The sequence below is a fragment of the Microcaecilia unicolor genome, chromosome 6 (assembly GCF_901765095.1).
Source record: "Microcaecilia unicolor chromosome 6, aMicUni1.1, whole genome shotgun sequence".
In the NCBI taxonomy this organism is placed as follows: domain Eukaryota; kingdom Metazoa; phylum Chordata; class Amphibia; order Gymnophiona; family Siphonopidae; genus Microcaecilia; species Microcaecilia unicolor.
Genome location: NC_044036.1, coordinates 138,125,546 through 138,144,680, shown reverse-complemented (window position 1 = coordinate 138,144,680; position 19,135 = coordinate 138,125,546). Strand labels below are relative to the sequence as shown.

The following is a 19,135-nucleotide window of genomic DNA, read 5'->3' as shown; positions in this document are numbered from 1 at the left end:
AGGTGGTGGTCAATGTTCATGCACAAGAATATCAATTGTATCTCAATCTGCAAGGAATTCAAGGTAGCGACTAATGCTAATAAGAAAGTGCTGAATTTGCATACGTAGGTCGTAGTGAAAGCCAAACTTATACTATAGTCTTTTTTGGTAGCTATATGAAAGCCGCCGCCGGCACCACCGTGACGACACCTGCTGTCTGCAGATGCAGCTGTGCATCGGATCTACTCGCGCGCGCCCTTGCTTCAACCTCCCTGTTAAAACCCCAGACACCAGGGGCATGCGCGTTTCCTATTCCCCTCCCTTCCCCACCGAAGCACCGAGACGTGAGGGCGCGCGCCGGGCGGTGTTGCCCAATTGGGCGGGAAAGTTTTGGCGTTGGTGGGTTGCGGTTTTTTTTTTTTTGGGGGGGGGGCTACAGTCTTGTAGCGTCTACTTTTTTTTTTGAACGGTATTCACTATTCAATCAGTGCTGTTCCGGCTGCCTCTCTCAGTCTCTCCATGTCAAGCCTCATTCTGGGCTCCAATAGCTTCTCTCGTCTTGTAGTCCGAGCCGAGCCTCATTCTGGTGTTCCGGGCCTCACTTTGGCGTAGCCCCATCCTCTTCTTTCTGGTAGATGATGGCTCCTATTTAACAACCTCTTGCAGTTGCCCAGCAGTAGAGCTTGGAAATAAGGTGTAAGACTAACCAAGTCGTCTTCTCTGTTGCTAACTGCTCTGTTCCCTAAGACCTGCTCCTTTGGCCCCTTCCATAGACACAATTGGGCTTCTCAGTTCAGTCAGGAGGAAGGAGTGGCTGAGGTTAAATGCAGAGTGGGGACTGAACTTGGTGCGGGTGCAGATGAAAAAGGGCAGCAGCTTTTGGTTTGATTTGGTCTGAAATAAGAATGGGGTTTATATTTTCGGTTGCCCATTTTATATGTCCGTTATGTAAATGCTTTGCTTATCTGTCCCGTGTGCATTCTAGTGCATTTTGATTTAGTGTGACACGGTAGGGACGAGGATCCCGCTGTATCCGTTTTTTACCTCTTGCCGAAGTAGAAGAATGTTTAACTGATCACAGAGTGCCAGTGTGACATTCAGGCAGTTCAGTTATTTAACTTCTTTATTATTATTATTTTATTTCACTTCTTATAACAGTGATGTTTATTTATTGGGAATGTATTAATTGTCTTTAGGGTCCTTTTGCAAAGGCGTGCTAATGAATTAGTATGTGTTAAGTATCATGCAGCCTATAGGTGAACAGTGGGCTGTCCTGCACTTAGCATGTGCTAAATCTGTTAGCAGGCCTTAGTAAAAGGACCGTTTTATGAAAGGGATTCTCCCAAGGGGTATACAGCTTACAGTTTTATTAGATGTTAGTGCACCGCTTCCTAATGCAAGCCTGTCTTCAATAATTTTGATAAGTTGGTTCCTATGCTTAAGGGACTTGAATCCTAAGAGCCCCATTTGCTAAGCCTTTGTCCCATTTTGGGAGGTAACCTAAGCCCCAAACTATAGCTTGGTAACCTTATACTAAATGTAGCAGGAAAAGGAACAAGAGCCCAGCATTGATTCCAAGATGAACTTTTTATAGTCTCTTACTGAGACAGCATGTTACTATTTTCATTCAACAACAGGGGTGTATTGCTTTGTGTCTTTTTGTTGTTGTTGTTTTGGGGGGAATTAACTTAATAAAAGCAACAGTGGAAAAGAAAATGAGACATAAACTTGGAAATCCATCCAGGCTGGCTGTTTGCAGCTTTTCTGTTGCTGAAATATTGAAAAGGAATTAGAATTTATCTGACATTTAGGAGCCTAATACATACTAGGCTGTTTAGAAAAGCATTTCCTAAAAGATTTTATCCTGCTGTTTATAATTTAGAATCTGTATTTCTTTTCCTGTTTGTACACTGTTGTTCTCAGTAGTATTAATCTGAAGTATGGATATTCCAATCATTTATCCTTTGCTATAAATTTTCTAGGTTATTTTTAGATGTTTTATCTGTTAATTTTATGAATTTGCTTTGTATTCTAATTTATATAATAATGTACATTAACATTCAAATATATTTTACACTGTTATTTTTATGTTCTGCATACTGAAAGAAGTTTGTTAAAGGAGCTGATTGGAAATGTGTGGGCGTACTGCCTGCACTCTTGCTCCAGATGATATTAGTAAGGCTTGTGCCTATCGGGACAACCAAGGTAAAAGGAAAAAGCCAGAATGGAGAAATGGAGATTCTGACAAATATAAGCCATCTTATAATAAAAGTCCTCAATCAAACAGTCCTGTACTTCTATCTCGAAACCATTTTGAAAAGGTAATGTGTAAAGGAATAAAATTGATTTTATAATGTCACCAGATTGTTATTTACAGGGCAGAGCTTCAGACCCTGGTGTGAATATTATTTTTGAGGGTGGACGGGATTGAAGGGTGGGGAGGGGGTGGGGGAAAAAGTGTTCAAAAATGTGAGAAACCAACTCTTCAAATGTGAAACCCTCAAATAACCTCTGGTAAATCAAAACTAAAAATGGGTAAAAGAACCAGGGTCTACTATGGAAGAAGGAAACGAGGAAAAATATGAACTAGACCAGGCAAATTCCTCATTTCCTTCTTCCATAGTAGACCCTGGTTCTTTTACCCATTTTCAAAAATGTTTGAGGGCATAACTGTATGGTGATTCTTGAGTACTGAGTAACTGGCTGTACCTAAAATAATTATATGTGAATGTATGGCTTCATCAATAAAATGTTGAAACATAATTGGGAAGTGGAAGGGGAGTATGGGAAGAGGGTATATCAGTTAAAACTTGATGGCATTTTGTAATGTACGGGATTGATCAGTGTGTTGCTACTGGAATATGTTCGGTACAATGTTGAAAGATTGTACAATTTCCTTTGTTCTGATGAGTCATCAATAAAAATCATTGAAACATAATGTCACCAGATTCAGCCAGCTGTATTTTCACACATTTGAGTATAGTATGCACTGTGAATGTTTTTTTTTTTTTCTTTTTTCAAGAAGAGTGCCGAGACATTTTCTTAAAATGTGCACATTTGTAGCTTTAAGCGGAAAGGCAGGATAACACTGTGCCTGAATGACTGCATAAAGCTATTAAATCATAATTGCGTTAATTATGTTATTTATGCAGCTTATTTCTCATCTTTCAAATACATATACTCAAAATAGGATGCAAAAAAATAAATAAAATTACACATCAATCAATAAAACAGTAATGTAATGTATAAATTCTAGAAATAATATTTACTTCTATAGGTGTCAACATTTTATAACAATTAATTATGGGCCCCTTTTACAAAACCGCACTAGCCATTCCCGTGCTGCAAATGCATTGAAGCCCATTTGAATTGAATGGGCCATGTTGCATTTACCACACCAGGAATCGCTAGCGTAGTTTAGTAAAAAAGGACCCTGTATTACTTAAAAACTCAGTATCTAAAAATTTGATTCATGTTAATAGAATTCTGTAATATAAACATGGTGGTTTTTTTTATTATGAGAACCTCAGTTTTTAAAAAAAATGTACTGGTCATTCTATCTCTTTTTTTTTTTTTTATTTAGCAAATTTTGACTTTTAAGACACTTTAAGCTGTGTTCTTTTCTTATCCTTTGAAAGGATGTGGACACTTCTGAGCGAGTTATTGCCTCCATGCGATGGGGTCTTATTCCTTCCTGGTTCAGTGAACAAGATCCACGCAAAATGCAGTACAATACAACAAACTGTCGCAGTGATACCATAATGGAGAAAACGTTATACAAGGTGTGCAGCTCAGCAATCAGCTTCTTGGTACAGTGGTCCCAAACCTATCCTGGGAGAACCCCCCCCCCCCCCCCCCCCCCAACTGGTTGGATTTTCAGGATCTCCTTGATGGATATACATGAGATTTTCCTGCAGATTCATTGTGAAAACCCAACCAGAACAAGTTTGGGAATCACTTTTTTAGCAGAATCATTCAGATCAACATGTTATTGTTTTCAACTATTTTGGAGAATACAGCTAAACCAATGTATACTCGAGTGATTTCTTACTGTTTTCCTATTTAAAACATTTTGGGGCCATTTTTAGTGCAACAGTAAAATGGCTGATATGAATTTTTGTATTAATGGGCCACACTTTAATGTTTCAAAATATATACAAAAGGATATACTTACAGGATTATTTAGGAGCGATAGGAGGAAAAAGCCTCAAAAAGTTCCCGGCGTCATTAAGCAGCGGGAGCAGGACTGCTTCATCATCGGCTCAAAAAAAACCTCCTGTTATTTCAATACAGCCCCTTAGTGTATGGCCAAAATGTTTGTAATGTCTGCTTACTACCAAATACATAGAGATAATAAATTCAGCTTTTACTTAGCTTAATATGCTGTTTCCTTTTCCACAAGTAGGGAGCGTGACCTACGGTGGCCAGCGTTTCGTCAGCCTGCTTCAGGGTCTACCGGTCAAAGGGTTAGCATGGAACCTCTGCACATATCTTCCTCCTCTGCGAAGAGGTTCCATGCCAACCCTTTGACCGGTAGACCCTGAAGGAGGCTGACGAAACGCTGGCCACTGTAGGTCAAAGCTGAATTTTGACGCCAGGAGCTTCTTGAGGCTTTTTCCTCCTATCGCTCCTAAATAATCCTGTAAGTCAGACCCTTGAACGAGTATCCCTTTTGTATATATTTGGATAGATTGACTATTTTGCAGGGATCTCCCCCCTTTTGTTTTGATTTAGTTCACACGTTAATGTTGCCGTTAGCACATGGCCATTAAGAAAGATAAGCGTGTGAGCCATTACAACCACCTATTTTGCAGGCGGTAAGAGCTCATACACTAATTAGTTAATAAGTGGCAATGTATCTGCGCTGATTACCTCAGACACATCCATTCTCCGCCCCCAGATATGCCCCCTCCGCAGTAAAAATGAAAATGGTAGATTTAAAACAAATAAGAGAAAGTTTTTCTTTACTCAGCGTGTAGTTAGACTGTGGAACTCGTTGCCGGAGAATGTAGTGACAGCAGCTGGCCTTACGGAATTTAAAGGGGATTTGGACAGATTCCTGAGGGAAAAGTCCATTAAACATTATTTAAAAAAAAAAATTGGGGGGGTTGCCAGGTTCTTGAAGCCTGGATTGGCCGCTGTCGGAGACAGGATGCTGGGCTTGATGGACCCTTTGTCTTTTCCCAGTATGGCAGTGCTTATGAACTTATGTACTGCAGGGTGTGCACATGTTACCCTGGAACTTACCTCAGGATGCCTGAGTTGAACCCCACTGTACTTCGCAAGCGCCAGTGCTTACCGCACCTTGGCAAAAAGTCTCTTTAATGTTAAGTGGTGTTTGTTTAGTTATTTATCTTGTATCTTTTGTATATGCTACCGGAAGAGTAGAAGTTAAATAATTTAATCATGGTAATTACTAGAGCTGTACCGACTAGCATATTTTAATATTCAGCCAAATATGAATAATGAAAAATATTATTCGGCTCAATATGAATACTGAATATGAATAAGGGGCATTGAGCTTTAACATAACAATACCATGCCATATTTTGTATTGTTGAATATTTTTACTGCTGTAATTGCCTATTGCTCATGTTTGATCTATTCTTATTGTACACCACCTTGAGTGAATTCCTTCAAAAAGGTGGTAAATAAATCCTAATAAATAAAAGAAGCAACATGAAATTGGAGATTGTTTATTTCAGTAGAATTTAGCACAGTAGAGCCTCGTATTTCAATTTAAATCGCTATTTGGCCGAATATAAATAATGTATTTGGGTCCAAATCAAATATGAATATTCAGTACAGCCCTGGTAATTACACTGGCATTACAAACCAATAGAGTTTGTTTGTTTTGTTTTTTTATCCAATGCTTTCATTCTTAGTATTCTTTTAAACGTGGTCTTCTGTAAGTTTGGACTGCAGTTTGAAACACTGAATTTATTAAACTGTCTGTCCTGACTTGGAAAATAGTTTACTCATTGCATGCAGTCTATGGAATATTTTTAGCTTTGCTGCTAATTTGTATATCTGTGTGATGATTTGCATAGTTGTGAAGATGAACTCTTACCATTGGACAGAGCAAACTATCATGTTTGTGATCTGATCATATCATATTTGTTTAACATCAAATTTCAGTTAGCAAATCCAAATCATCAAGCCATCAGTATGCAACACTGTTTATTTTTTGTGGAAAGTGAATTTTGTTGAAGCTTTATTCATTTCAAAACTGAAATACAATTTTTATTTTCTTTTTTTTAGTATTGTGGTGGAAAAGTAGAGAGAAATGTACTAAGCTTCAGGGGCGAGAGTAGTCAAACATATTTATAGCTTTTAAAATATGAGATTTGCATATTTGCTTTACTGGTTACACAGTAAAGTTAAGCACCTGTGGAACGCTATTTTTAGTTCAGAAACAAGCTGTGAAAGTTCTGAAGCAGAGCAATTCCAACCGCAAGCGCTGGCAGGAGCTTCAATAGGGTTTTTTTTTTTTTGTTACATTTGTACCCCGCGCTTTCCCACTCATGGCAGGCTCAATGTTTCTTACATGGGGCAGTAGAGGGTTAAGTGACTTGCCCAGAGTCACAAGGAGCTGCCTGTGCCTGAAGTGGGAATCGAACTCAGTTCCCCAGGACCAAAGTTTTGCTGTTCAGCAAGCTGAAATTAGACTTGGGAAATCAAATTTCTAAATAGTGAGCAACACATCATAAAATTTTTCAGCTACTTCTAGACTAAGATACATAGAGGCTCATTTTCAAAGCACTTAGACTTATAGGCAGATGACCAAAAGCCCTGCGCTGTTCCAAACAGCACAGGGCTTTACCGGACCTATGATCAGAGATAATTGCATGCGAATTTAAGCACGCAATTCTCTCTGATTATGGGATAGAAGTGCGGGAGGATTGTGCCTGAACATGTGCTCAGGCACAATCCTCCTGCACTTGTTTGACAGGTCTGGGCTGTCAAAAGCCTAGATCTGTCAAACACAGGGCCTGGAGGTCTATGGGACCACTAGACCCCCAACTACCCGAGCCAAGCGAAACGAGGGCTGGAAGTCCAGCAGACCTCCGGTCCCCCCAACCCTCCCTGACACAGGTACAGGAGGGGTTGGAGATCCAGTGGGTCTCCAGCCCCCCCCAAGCCCTCAGCACCCCAGCGATGTCCCTGGTGGCCCAGTGGGCCGTGGGTAAATCCCCCCACACCTGGTGGTCTAGTGGCCCTTCCCCACCCCCTACCTGCAGCTGGAGGAGGGAGATGGCCACACTCCTTTTCCATCGGCACCACCTGATAAATGGGCCACCAGGGAGATCACTGGGATGCTGGGAAGGGTTAGGGGGGCTGGAGACCCACCGGATCTCTAGCCCCCCCTGAATCTGTATTGGGGAGGGGGGTTGGGTTGGGGTTCCTGCCGGGGCTGCTGCATTGGGAGGAATGGGGGCCAGCTAGTATTCAAATGCATGCTGGACAGAGCTCACCATTCCTCTCCAATGGTCTGCAAACCCTAACGCCAGGTCCGAGCTGGTCGCTGATCATTGAGGATAAATAGGTTTAGCCCTGTTTTGCATGCATTTGCATGCTAGTTGCATTCAGAGCCCGCGAACGCATTGTTTCACGTGCTCGGGGGCTCTGATTATGGGGCAGTAGCAAATGCAGGCACTAGTATGGTGCTGACAGCCTCTAGCGCCTGCGTTTGCGTCTGATCATAGGCCCATTAGAGAGTTCCATAGGTTACTATGAGGCATATTTTCAAAGCACTTAGCCTTCCAAAGTTCCATAGAAACCTATGGAACTTTGGAAGGCTAAGTGCTTTGAAAATATGCCTCTATGGGACTCATTTTCAAAAAGAGAAAAACGTTTACAAAGTGGCATAAACCGGCAAATAGATGTTTTTTATTGCCAAAATGTCCAAATTGGTATGTTCAAAACCCATTTTTCAGATTTTTTTTTTAATGCTGTTCACCTGTAGTGCATCCAGATCTCAGGGGCATGTTAAGGGTGGGATTCAGGTGTTCTTAACACTTGGACCTTTTTCAGTCATAATAGAAAAAAACAAAAACACCCAGGACTAAAGCTAATACATTTTGAGCTAGACCTGTTTTAATAATGACTAAGCCAGAAAAAAAGTGCCCTAATTGACCAGATGACCACTGGATGAATAAAGGAATGACCCCCCGCCTACACTCCAAATATGTAAAATAAACAGTACATACCAGCCCTGATGACAACCTCAGATGTTATAGCCAGTCCTATTAGAGCAGCAGGCAGGTCCCTGGAGTAGTCTAGTGATCAATGCAGTGCACTGTGGAGAAGGGGACCCAGACCCATAATCCACTCTGTTACACTTGTGGTGGAAAGTGTGAGCCCTCCAAAATCCACCAAACACCTACTGTACCCACGTTTAGGTGACACCTGCATCTATAAGGGCTATTGTAGTGATGTACAGTAGGTGTTTGGATTTTGGAAGGTTCACTGTACAATATAAGGGAGCGAGATGTGTACCTGTGAGCTTTTAGGTGAAGTCCACTGCAGTGCCTCCTAGGGTGCCCCACTGCTCTGCTGGGATGTTTGTGTGGCCAGTCTTCTAAGAATGCTGGACCCTCCATACATCCCAATGGCTTGATCTTGTGTGTTTTTCACTTGGGACATTTTTTTTCTTCGAAAATGGACCAAAAAGATAAACGCACAGAGCACAAACATTTAGCAAGTGGCCTTTAAAAAAAAAAATTTATTTATTTTTTTTTTTTTTTTTTTGCTGTTTTCAAAATCATTATATTCGTTATTCGGATTCTGGACATTTTGAGCACAACATCCAAAGTCAGACTTAGATGTCCTATCGAAAATGCCCCTCCACATAACTAAGTGCTTTGAAAATGCGCCTCATATTCTATTATGATTTAATGACCAGAATATAAATTTTGTACTGGTAGTCAGCCAGCTGTCAAAGCTCTTATATTTTGCTTCTTTATTTTATGGAATGCAATGACTGATCCTGTGCAGAAAACAAATTGAGGGCCCTGTTTACTAAGCATCATTATAGGCGCGTTAGTGTCTTTAACACGTGTTAACCCTGTACGCACCTACACTTTTAGCTCATGCACTGATTGTAGGCGTGTTAAAAATGCAAACACGCCTTAGTAAACAGGACCCTTGGGGTTAATTTGCTGTTGTAAATAATCCACACTCTTATCAACTCTCGCCTAGATTATTGCAACCTGCTTCTCACCGGCCTCCCACTTAGCCATCTCTCTCCTTTTCAATCAGTACAAAACTCTGCTGCGCGACTCATTTTCCGCTAAAGTCACTATGCTCACATTAGCCCTCTCCTCAAGTCACTTCACTGGCTCCCTATCCGTTTCCGCATTCAATTCAAACTTCTCTTACTGACCTATAAGTGCATTCAGTGTGCCGCTCCTCAGTACCTCTCCACTCTTGTCTCTCCCCACGGCCCCCCTCGGGTACTCCGCTCTGCAGATAGATCTCTCTTGTCTGTCCCCTTCTCCTCTATTGCTAATTCCAGACTCCGTTCCTTTTATCTCGCTGCACCTCACGCCTGGAATAGACTTCCCGAGCCTGTACGTCTAGCCCCGTCTTTGGCCGTTTTCAAGTCCAGGCTAAAACCCACCTCTTTGACACTGCTTTTGACTCCTAGCCACTACTTGCCCTGTACCTCACCTCTTTAATTCCCTTACCTCTTAGTTGTTCTGTCTGTTTACCTGTCTTATTTAGATTGTGAGCTCTTTGAGCAGGGACTTTCTTTTCGTGTATGGTGTACAGCACTGCATATGCCTTGTAGCGCTATAGAAGTGATAAGTAGTAGTAGTAGTAAATAATACCGTTATTCCTTTTTTTTCTTTGTGATGCAAGTTGCTAACATGTTGTGTTCATAGGGTCCTCTGTTAAAGGGCAAACGCTGTGTAATTTTGGCAAATGGCTTCTATGAATGGAAACGACACAATGAAGAAAAACAACCCTATTATATTTACTTCCCACAGCCTAAAGAGGAAAAGGTATTGAGCCCTCTAGTTTAATTTTGTTGTATAAGTACTCCCTGTATGCATAAGGGACCCCTTTTTGCACTGCAAAGTAGGGAAACTTGGATTCAGTCTGGTTTAAGATTCATCTGGGAGGAGCAGCATAAGCTGTTAGCTTCAAAGGGATGTTGTACAGTCATTCAAACAGATGCAGTGTTCCAAAAAAAGAAGACTTTACTCCAAAATAGTACAATAGCAGAAAATCTATTCTAGATTTTGTGATTTTTCAAGAGCATACTGTTGGGAAAAGTACAAAAACACAGAGTAATACAATAAATCCCACAATCTCTTCAGACTTCCCAGAATAAATGCAGGCTGTTTGGCGTAGTCGGTAAAAATGTACCGACTTCGACTCCAACTTCAGCTTCAAATAAAAAATATTCTGGTAAATTTTATCATTTTATACTTTTATATACATATCTTTGTGCTGGATCTAAAGTTATATTTACCCACCCATGCTTGGCTCATGCATACACCCCCTGATGCTTACACGCCAAGCAGCTTGTGCATGTACGCTATGGAATAGCACCTACCGCTCACATACATAACTGCACATTATCCCATGGATTCTATATATGACGCACAAAAGTTTCATTCACTTCCCAGATGCACACGCAAATAAATTGGATAATGAGCTCTGACCCATCAATAATTGAGTGCTAACCACCAATGATAACTGGCACTCATTAAAATTTGCACATGGATCTGGATGTGTGCTGTTCTATAAGGCACAGTGCCTAATGCCCATGGCGTGTATCTCAAAAGGGGGTGTGGCCATGGGCATGTCGGGGGCGTTCTGAAAAGCTGCCTGCGGAATTACAAAATACTGCCTAACCGTGCCTAACTTGGGTGCCAGGGCCGTGCCGACGTGGTAAGCGGGGTAAGCACCGCAGGAGGGCGCTATCCTCTGGGGGGCCGCCGCCGCTGCATGCTTACCCTGCCCTCCCGCTCCCATGTAGGAACTGCCCACCCTCTTCTCCCCCCCAAGATCCCGTTCCTTTTTTTTTCTTTTAAATTTACCTTCCTCCGGCAGCGCAGCGTCAGTGAAGGAGGCGGCGCTCCCAGTCCCGACGTCTCTAGCCTTCCCTTGTTCGCTGCTCACTGCCCCGCCTTCTTCTGACGGAGGAAGGTAAATTTAAAAGAAAAAAAAAAAGGAACGGGATCTTGGGGGGGGGGGAGAAGAGGGCGGGCAGTTCCTACATGGGAGCGGGAGGGCAGGGGAGAGAGGGGAATTGCTCTGTTGGAGCTAGGCAGGTGCGGGGGGGGGCGCCAGAGACCCTTGGCACGGCCCTGTTGGGTACCAGCATTTACACCAGGTTTCAGTGTGTGTAACTGCTGGTATTTTTTTTATTTATTTATTACATTTGTACCCCACGCTTTCCCACATATAGCAGGCTCAATGCGGCTTACATAGTAACTAGAATTACAAAGTTTTGAAGGAAATATACAAGTGTAGTAAACATAGTAATGGGATTTTGAGGATATGTAGATTGAACGTGGAGAGGTAAACAAGGAGGAAGTAAAAGGAAAGGAGATTGGGAGGGGTAAGGATAGGAAGGATGGAGAGGAAAAGATTCAGGTATAAGCTCAATAACTGATGTGCCAATTGATGCGTAACTTTAGTTAGCAAGTTATAGAATGAGGTGGGAGGTAGAATGTTTGCTGCTTTTATAAAATAGGATTCAAAATAGAGCTCTTTTTTGGACTTCCCTTATTGGAGTCCTGTTATAAAATTATCCCCAACCCTATAGCAGCGAGGCCTAGTCAGTCTTATAAATGCAACAGTAAAATGGGAGGGGGGAAATAGTTACTTAAGGAGCCCCTTTTACAAAGGTGTGTAAGAGCTTACACGCATGCGGTAATCGGCAGTTGGCACGCACTAGATGGTTACCGCTCGGGTAAAGCTTGAGCTCTTACTGGTATTAATCCGCAAACGAACCTTTTCCGGAGATGGGAAGGCGGTAGAACTAGAGGGCATAAAATGAGATTGAAGGGGGGCAGACTCAAGAAACATGTCAGGAAGTATTTTTTCACGGACAGAGTGGTAGGTACTTGGAATGCTCTCCCGTGGGAGGTGGTGGAGATGAAAACGGTAACGGAATTCAAACATGCGTGGGATAAACATAAAGGAATCCTGTTCAGAAGGAAGGGCTCCTCAGAAGCTTAGCCGAGATTGGGTGGCAGAGCCGGTGGTGGAGGCGGGACTGGTGGTTAGGAGGCGGGCTAGTGCTGGGCAAGACTTCTACGGTCTGTGCCCTGAAAATGGCATATACAAATCAAGGTATGGTATACACAAGAAGTAGTGCACATGAGTTTATCTTGTTGGGCAGACTGGATGGACCGTACAGGTCTTTCTCTGCCGTCATCTACTATGTTACTGTTGAGTCAATGGGTGGCATTAAGGGCTCAGGCCATAAATAGACATGCAGTGGTTTTCATTTTGCTGCATGTCCATTTCCCTGCCCGCCCCCCCAAAAGCACCTTTTTTCCAGAGGCGGTGGAGAAATGGTGCAGCGCATGTCCAGTACACACTCCCACACTACTGCAGGCCACTTTTTGGCGCATCTTTGTACAAGGGCCACAAAGTGCAGTAAAAGTTGGTGGTTGGAGAGGAGGAAGAAGCAGTGTGTTAGTAAATTCATCTCTTTGTCACATTTCAGATGTCAGAAGAGACTGATGACAGCAGTGAATGGAAAGGCTGCAGGTTACTCACCATGGCTGGACTTTTTGATTGCTGGGAGCCACATGATGGAGGGGATCCACTGTATTCTTACACAGTCATAACCGTGAATGCTTCTAAATGCATGAACTGGTTACATGACAGGCAAGGAAAAGTTTGTTTAACAAAAGCAGGTTAGAATTGGGGGTGGGGGGGGGGGGGGGCGCAACAAATTTTGCTGATCAAGTGCTTGAAGAAAAGCCTTCAGTTAGTTAGTGGACATTCAGCCTGTAGTTTGTTGTATTCCTGTATTATGTTTGGGGGGTTTTTTTCATACTGTTACTAATGTACCAGAAAGTTTGAGGTCTTCAATTAAGCCATAATTATGGATTAGGGGTCAAGTTACTGTTGACCTATATCGGAGAATATATTCTTGTAAAAAGTGTTATATAGAGAATCTGTTTTTTAACCTTTTTCCTCTCTTGTTTTATTGCCCTTTTTTTTTTTTTGTCCTTCCCGAACGGTTTGTTTGGCCTGAAGCAGAAGAGGCGGCTCTCGTAAGAGCCAGCCTAACCACTACCTTTTGGCCAGCACGAGCTACCACAATAGCATCTCTGCTTGCTCCCCAACTCAAATATATCACATTTACTTCGTGCCTTGACCTGACTAGCCCAAGTGGAAGAAGAACCTAAATATAGGTTCCTCAAGCCTCACTGTGTATTGTCACCTGTAACGTTTATGTAGTAAAGCAAGTTATATATTTCAGTTGCAGAGAATATACCCTGATTTGAGATTCAATAACAGTCTCATGTCCTGGCCTTACACTCGCTATCCATTGTGCTTGTGTTCCTATAGTCTCTTAATATACATTCCTAAAACTCCTTTGACCTGGATTTGTTTGTGTTAGAATGCCAGCAATATTAGATGGCGATGAGGCAATCCAGAAATGGCTGAACTTTGGAGAAGTATCAACCCAGGAAGCCCTTCAACTTATCCACCCCATAGAGAATATTGCCTTTCATCCTGTTTCCACAAGAGTGAACAATTCTCGGAACAACACACCTGAGTGCATCATACCCATCGAGCTGGGAGTGAAAAAGGTAAGAGTGAAATGTTAGAAACCAGACAGACACAATGTCTGCACGTGACATGATGGGGTGTTGTTTGCATAAGTGACATAGAGGGGCATTTTCGAAAGGACGTGCATGTTTTGATAGGGACCTCCTCACAAAACGTCCCAATCTAGGGGCAGGGAAACCTGTATTTTCAAAACAAGATGGACGTCCATCTTTCGTTTCAAAAATACCGTCAAGGACGTCCAAATCCTTAAATTTGGTCGTCCCTAGACTTGTTTGTTTCTGATTTTCGGCGATAATCGAAACCAAGGACATCCATCTCAGAAACGACCAAATGCAAGCCATTTGGTCGTGGGAGGAGCCAGCATTTGTAGTGCACTGGTCCCCCTGACATGCCAGGACACCAACCGGGCACCCTAGGGGGCACTGCAGCGGACTTCATAAATTGCTCCCAGGTACATAGCTCCCTTACATTGTGTGCTGAGTCCCCACAAAACCCACTACCCACAACTCTACACCACTGCCACAGCCCTTAAGGGTGAAGGGGGGCACCTAGATGTGGTTACAGTGGGTTTCTGGTGGGGCTCTCTGTTTCCTCCACAAACATAACAGGTAGGGAGGGGGTGGGCCTGGGTCCACCTGCCTGAAGTGCACTGCACTCACTAAAACTGCTCCAGGGACCTGCATGCTGCTGTGATGGACCTGAGTATGACATCTGAGGCTGGCATAGAGGCTGGCAATCAATATTTTGAAAGATATTTTTTGAGGGTGGGAGGGGGTTAGTGACCACTGGGGGAGTAAGGGGAGGTCATCCCCGATTTCTTTCAGGTGGTCATCTGGTCATTTCGGGCACCTTTTTGTGCCTTGGTCGTAAGAAAAACACGAGCAGGTAAAGTCGTCCAAGTGTTCGTCAGGGACGTCCTTGTTTCTTTCGATTTTGTGTCGAGGGCGTCCAAGTGTTAGGCATGCCCATGTCCCACCTCCGATAAGCCCCCTTGAACTTTGGCCGTCCCTGCGACGGAAAGCAGTTGGGGGTGTCCAAAATCGGCTTTCGATTATACTGATTTGGATGACCCTGTGAAAAGGACGCCCATCTTCCAATTTATGTCGAAAGATGGGTGTCCTCCTGTTTCGAAAATGAGCCCAATAGTGATCCCTTATGTTAAACAATTGTCAGGACAATCTACTACTTAAATGCGGAGGACTCATCTATATAGACAATATTACAAATACCCAATGCATTATTCACAGGAACTGCTTTTTATGTACACGTGTGAGCACAGGATGGACTGTCAGAGAGTATCTGCCACACTATTTACTAATCATAGCAGGGGAAACTCTTGCCTCGACATCAGTCCAATGTCAATACAGACTTTTATGTAGCGCCACCCTTCCCTGACTGGTCTGGGGCAGTTTATAGCATCAAAAATAGTTGTATTAGTTTTCTGTTGATGTATTAATTTATCATACAAACATATATAAAACACAGCCTACCCTACTCACACCAAATTAAGGGAACAAATATGTCTTAATTTTCTTATGGAAAGAATAATAATTTGCATCTATTCTGATAGAAACAGGGAGAGCATTCCAATTAGAAATCGTAAAATTGGAGAACATAGCTTTTGCTATTCTAAAAGATAGTGCATCCAGTTTCTATGAAGGGAGTACAATCAACAAACTGCATAATCTATATGACAGTCTGCCTGAAAATACACAAATTAAATCAGTCAATAATGTAGCAGAAAACCCACAGACGCTGGATGGAAAGGGGAGAGGAGTACAGATGTTGGATGGAAGGGGGGGAGCAAAGGAGGGCATACATGGGAATGCAGGTGTTGGTGGCTGATTCAGTCAGAGGAGTGAAGTAAATATACACCAATAGAGCAAAACTTCAGTATACCTGTGTTCAGTATATAAACAATTCTCATGAACTCCAGTAAGGTAGGAAGGAAAAGCCTCCGTTATTTCCACAGGCATCCGTTATGTTTTTGCCTGGTTGATTTCCATCAGTGGCTGAAAAACCTTCCACCATCCATTTTTTTTTAATTGTATTTTATAAATGGTCCTTTTATATAAGAAAAATATGTCCACTTGTACTTAACTTTTGAGCAGATTGGATATCCCCAGTGATGGCCAGCATTTCGCAGTATCTCACTGCTGCCTCGGGGATTGAGCAATTCTGCTATGCTGTAAACACAGACAAAATTAACTTCTTAAATCTCAAAAAGCTCTCAAAAACAAACACTCGCTGCTCTTTGGTTCAGCAACAACTCACTGAGCATGATTCAAAATGGCAGCTTGGCGTACTACAACCCCCATTTAAATAATCTTTGAGCCAATCGGTGTCATTTTGTGACGTAATGGGTCTTCTATAAGAAATTTAAATTTTGGTGGGACTTAAAAAATGAGCATAGGAAATGAGGAAGGTTTTACAGCCAGTGATGGCAATCAACCAGGCAAAAATATAACAGATGCCTGTGGAAATAACGGAGGCTTTTCCTTCCTACCTTAGTGGAGTTCATGAGAACTGTTTATATACTGAACACAAGTTTTTTGTATTGGTGTTGGTGGCTGAAGAATGCTACTGATTTGCTTGCGCAAGCAGCTTGAACCTCTTCAGATTTTATTTATTTTATTTATTTATTGTATTTGTATCCCACATTTTCCCACCTTTTTGCGGGTTCAGTCTGGCTTACAATATGAGTTAAATGATGGAAATACAATTTGTTACAGATTGGTTATGGATTACATTGTGCAGAGTTATGCGAGACAATCGATAATAATAATCGAGATAATGGGGCTTGGGTGTCCTCCGCCAGCAACGGTGGAACTCAGTGCTGTGTGGGGTTGAGGGTTTAGAGGAAATATGTAGCCTAAGGGCACCTTTACCCGAGAAAGTTTAGGAAGTATGGTAGACTGTTACTATTGTGTTCAAGGGACAGGGTTTTTGCAACTACATTCAAAGCAGTTTACATACTTATTTGTACCTGGGGCAATGGAGGGTTAAGTGACTTGCCCAGAGTCACAAGGAGCTGCAGTGGGAATTGAACCCAGTTCCCCAGGATCAAAGTTCGCTGCACTAACCACTAGGCTATTCCTCCGCTCTACCTTGGAATGTATTTTTTTAACCTCTTTCTAATGATAGCGCTATTAATATTCTGACCCAAAAAGTTAGTGAAATAATCTGCAACCAATACTAAGTTTTACACTCTGAACTGTAGAGCATAATTTCAGATTTCTCTAAGCACCTTTATTTTCAAGTGTCTGTATTACAAATTGTAGGGCTATACGTAAAAAGTTATTGATAGACCGGAGCAAAGCCCTAGTTTGCTTTTACTTCATGCGTTCATATACTGCTTAGACCTAAACAGTTTTTTTTTATATAGGTTCTGGATCTGTCCCTATTGGGCTCATAGTCTAAGTAGTACATTGTACTACTGTTATACCTGGGGCAGTGGCAGGTTAAGTGACTTGCCCAGGGTCACACGGAGCTGCAGAGGGCGTTAAACCTGGTTCCCCAGGATCTCAACCCACTGCTAGCCATCAGACAGCTGCGGGAATCAACCCCAGGTCCCCAACCTGCTGCACGAACCATTAGGCCATTGATGAACTATCTCGCAGTGGCGTTTCAAAAATGCCAACCAAAAGGAAAGAACATGCACCCTGTGTGAAAAACACCTGACATCAAAGGAGAGGGGACCAAAAAACTTGCAGCAGTCGAAGGTAAAAAGATGTACACTTTTATTGACAAAGGCCATTCATTATTGGTGCTTTGTCAATAAAAGTGTATCTTTTCGCCTGCAACTGCTGGAAGTGTTTTTTTTTTTTTTTTGGTCCCCCTTACTTTGCCGTGGTGTTGATCACTAATCTGTTCCCTTCATTCTTATAGGAGCCTACACTGAGTGCCAGCAGCAAAAGGATGTTTGAGTGGTTAAAAAGTAAATCTCCAAAGAAAGAAGAGCCTGATTCTCCTGGTTTACAGAGCTGCAGTGCCAAAACGCCAAAGCAAACCAGTGCAGGGTTAATGCACCAGTGGTTAAAGAAGGAAGAGAGGGAAGTCACAGCAAAGAAGCTCAAACTCAACTGACCAGAATTTGTGTGCACTGTGGTGCTTGGCATGCTTGTTCTGCCTTTTGTTTTTCTTTCCTGTGCAGCTTTTAAAGTTATACCACCTTTCTTAAGCCAACGTGCAAAGAAGTAATGACAATCCTGTAGCACTGAGAACACAGTTGATTTCATGCTTTCTGAATATTATGTTCAACAATGTTTTTTCAAGTTTCTGTTCATCTGTCCACTAGAGCCAAATTATCCTTGTACACAGGCTTTTATAGTAATTGCATGTTTCTCTAAGTTTGTCACTTAGCTGAAGTTTTTTGTACTGTATCATATCTTTAATTCTGTTTGCTACCATAGAAGATAATAATTCAAATAACTAAATAAGACCATACTGGATATGTTTTGGGATGGATGAGTTGAAAAGTTTTGACTGAATTTGTTCTGTGTGATATTTTTATGCTTGGTAGGATGTTTGTTTAAATATTTGTATGCATTCTCTACAGTTGATATAGACACAATTCCCATAGTGAGAGAGATAATTGATCTTGTTTATAATAAAATGTATTTTGTAACTTCTCTGTTTTCTGCTCTAATGATCACATATTAATTAGTTTTCTATAATATTTTTGTAATAAACTCTTGTTAAAATTTGGTGGAAAAAAAAGATCAAGTGGAATGCTGTTTCTATATAGAAAAGGAAGCATATTCAGACAGTCACACTGCTTAACAACTCATAAGTACATAAGTATTGCCATACTGGGACAGACCAAAGGTCCATCAAGCCCAGCATCCGGTTTCCAACAGTGGCCAATCCAGGTCACAAACACCTGGCAAGATCCCAAAAAAGTACAAAACCTTTTATACTGCTTATCCCAGAAATAGTGGATTTTCCCCTAGTCCATTTAATAACAGTCTATGGACTTTTCCTTTAGGAAGCTGTCCAAACCTTTTTTGAACTCTGCTAAGCTAACCGCCTTTACCACATTCTCCGGCAACAAATTCCAGAGTTTAATTGCATGTTGAGTGAAGAAATACTTTCTCCGATTTGTTTTAAATTTACTACTTTGTAGCTTCAGCCCATGCCCCCTAGTATTTTTGGAAAGTGTAAACAGACGCTTTATGTCTACCCGTTCCACTCCACTAAAGCGGCTAGGGCTCTTCAAGCTTGGAGAAAAGGTGGCTGAGGGGAGATATGATAGAGGTCTATAATAATGAGTGGAGTGGAATGGGTAGATGATGGCTTTGATCATCCATATAATGTAAGCAGCGAACATAAAAATTGCAGAGACCAAACAAATTTCGGTTTCAGTTTTGGTGTTGAAACAGACCCA

At 42.0% G+C, this 19,135-nt stretch overlaps 1 protein-coding gene across 5 annotated transcripts; it reads left to right on the top strand.

Annotated features, from left to right (window-relative positions):
• Positions 1 to 310: 310 nt before the first annotated feature.
• Positions 311 to 18,603, top strand: HMCES (5-hydroxymethylcytosine binding, ES cell specific). 5 transcript variants are annotated; one of them, XM_030206718.1, is made up of 7 exons: positions 311 to 378; positions 2,086 to 2,300; positions 3,618 to 3,761; positions 9,867 to 9,986; positions 12,671 to 12,834; positions 13,577 to 13,769; positions 17,638 to 18,603. In XM_030206718.1, the coding sequence occupies exons 2-7, from the start codon at positions 2,112 to 2,114 to the stop codon at positions 17,833 to 17,835; spliced, it is 1,008 nt and encodes a 335-aa protein (XP_030062578.1). In that variant the 5' UTR covers positions 311 to 378; positions 2,086 to 2,111; the 3' UTR covers positions 17,836 to 18,603. The 5 variants fall into 5 exon arrangements, with proteins under 5 accessions (XP_030062578.1, XP_030062580.1, XP_030062581.1 ...); XM_030206720.1 differs by having other exon boundaries at positions 362 to 378; positions 2,089 to 2,300; XM_030206719.1 differs by lacking the exon at positions 311 to 378 and adding an exon at positions 508 to 673 and having other exon boundaries at positions 2,089 to 2,300.
• The last annotated feature ends 532 nt before the right edge of the window (positions 18,604 to 19,135 follow it).

Coding starts and splice junctions, on each gene's coding strand:
- HMCES (XM_030206718.1), top strand. CDS start 2,112: ATGTGTGGGCGTACTGCCTGCACTCTTGCTCCAGATGATATTAGTAAG. Junction 9,987..12,670: donor CACAGCCTAAAGAGGAAAAG/GTATTGAGCCCT, acceptor GTCACATTTCAG/ATGTCAGAAGAGACTGATGA. Junction 12,835..13,576: donor ATGAACTGGTTACATGACAG/GCAAGGAAAAGT, acceptor TGTTTGTGTTAG/AATGCCAGCAATATTAGATG.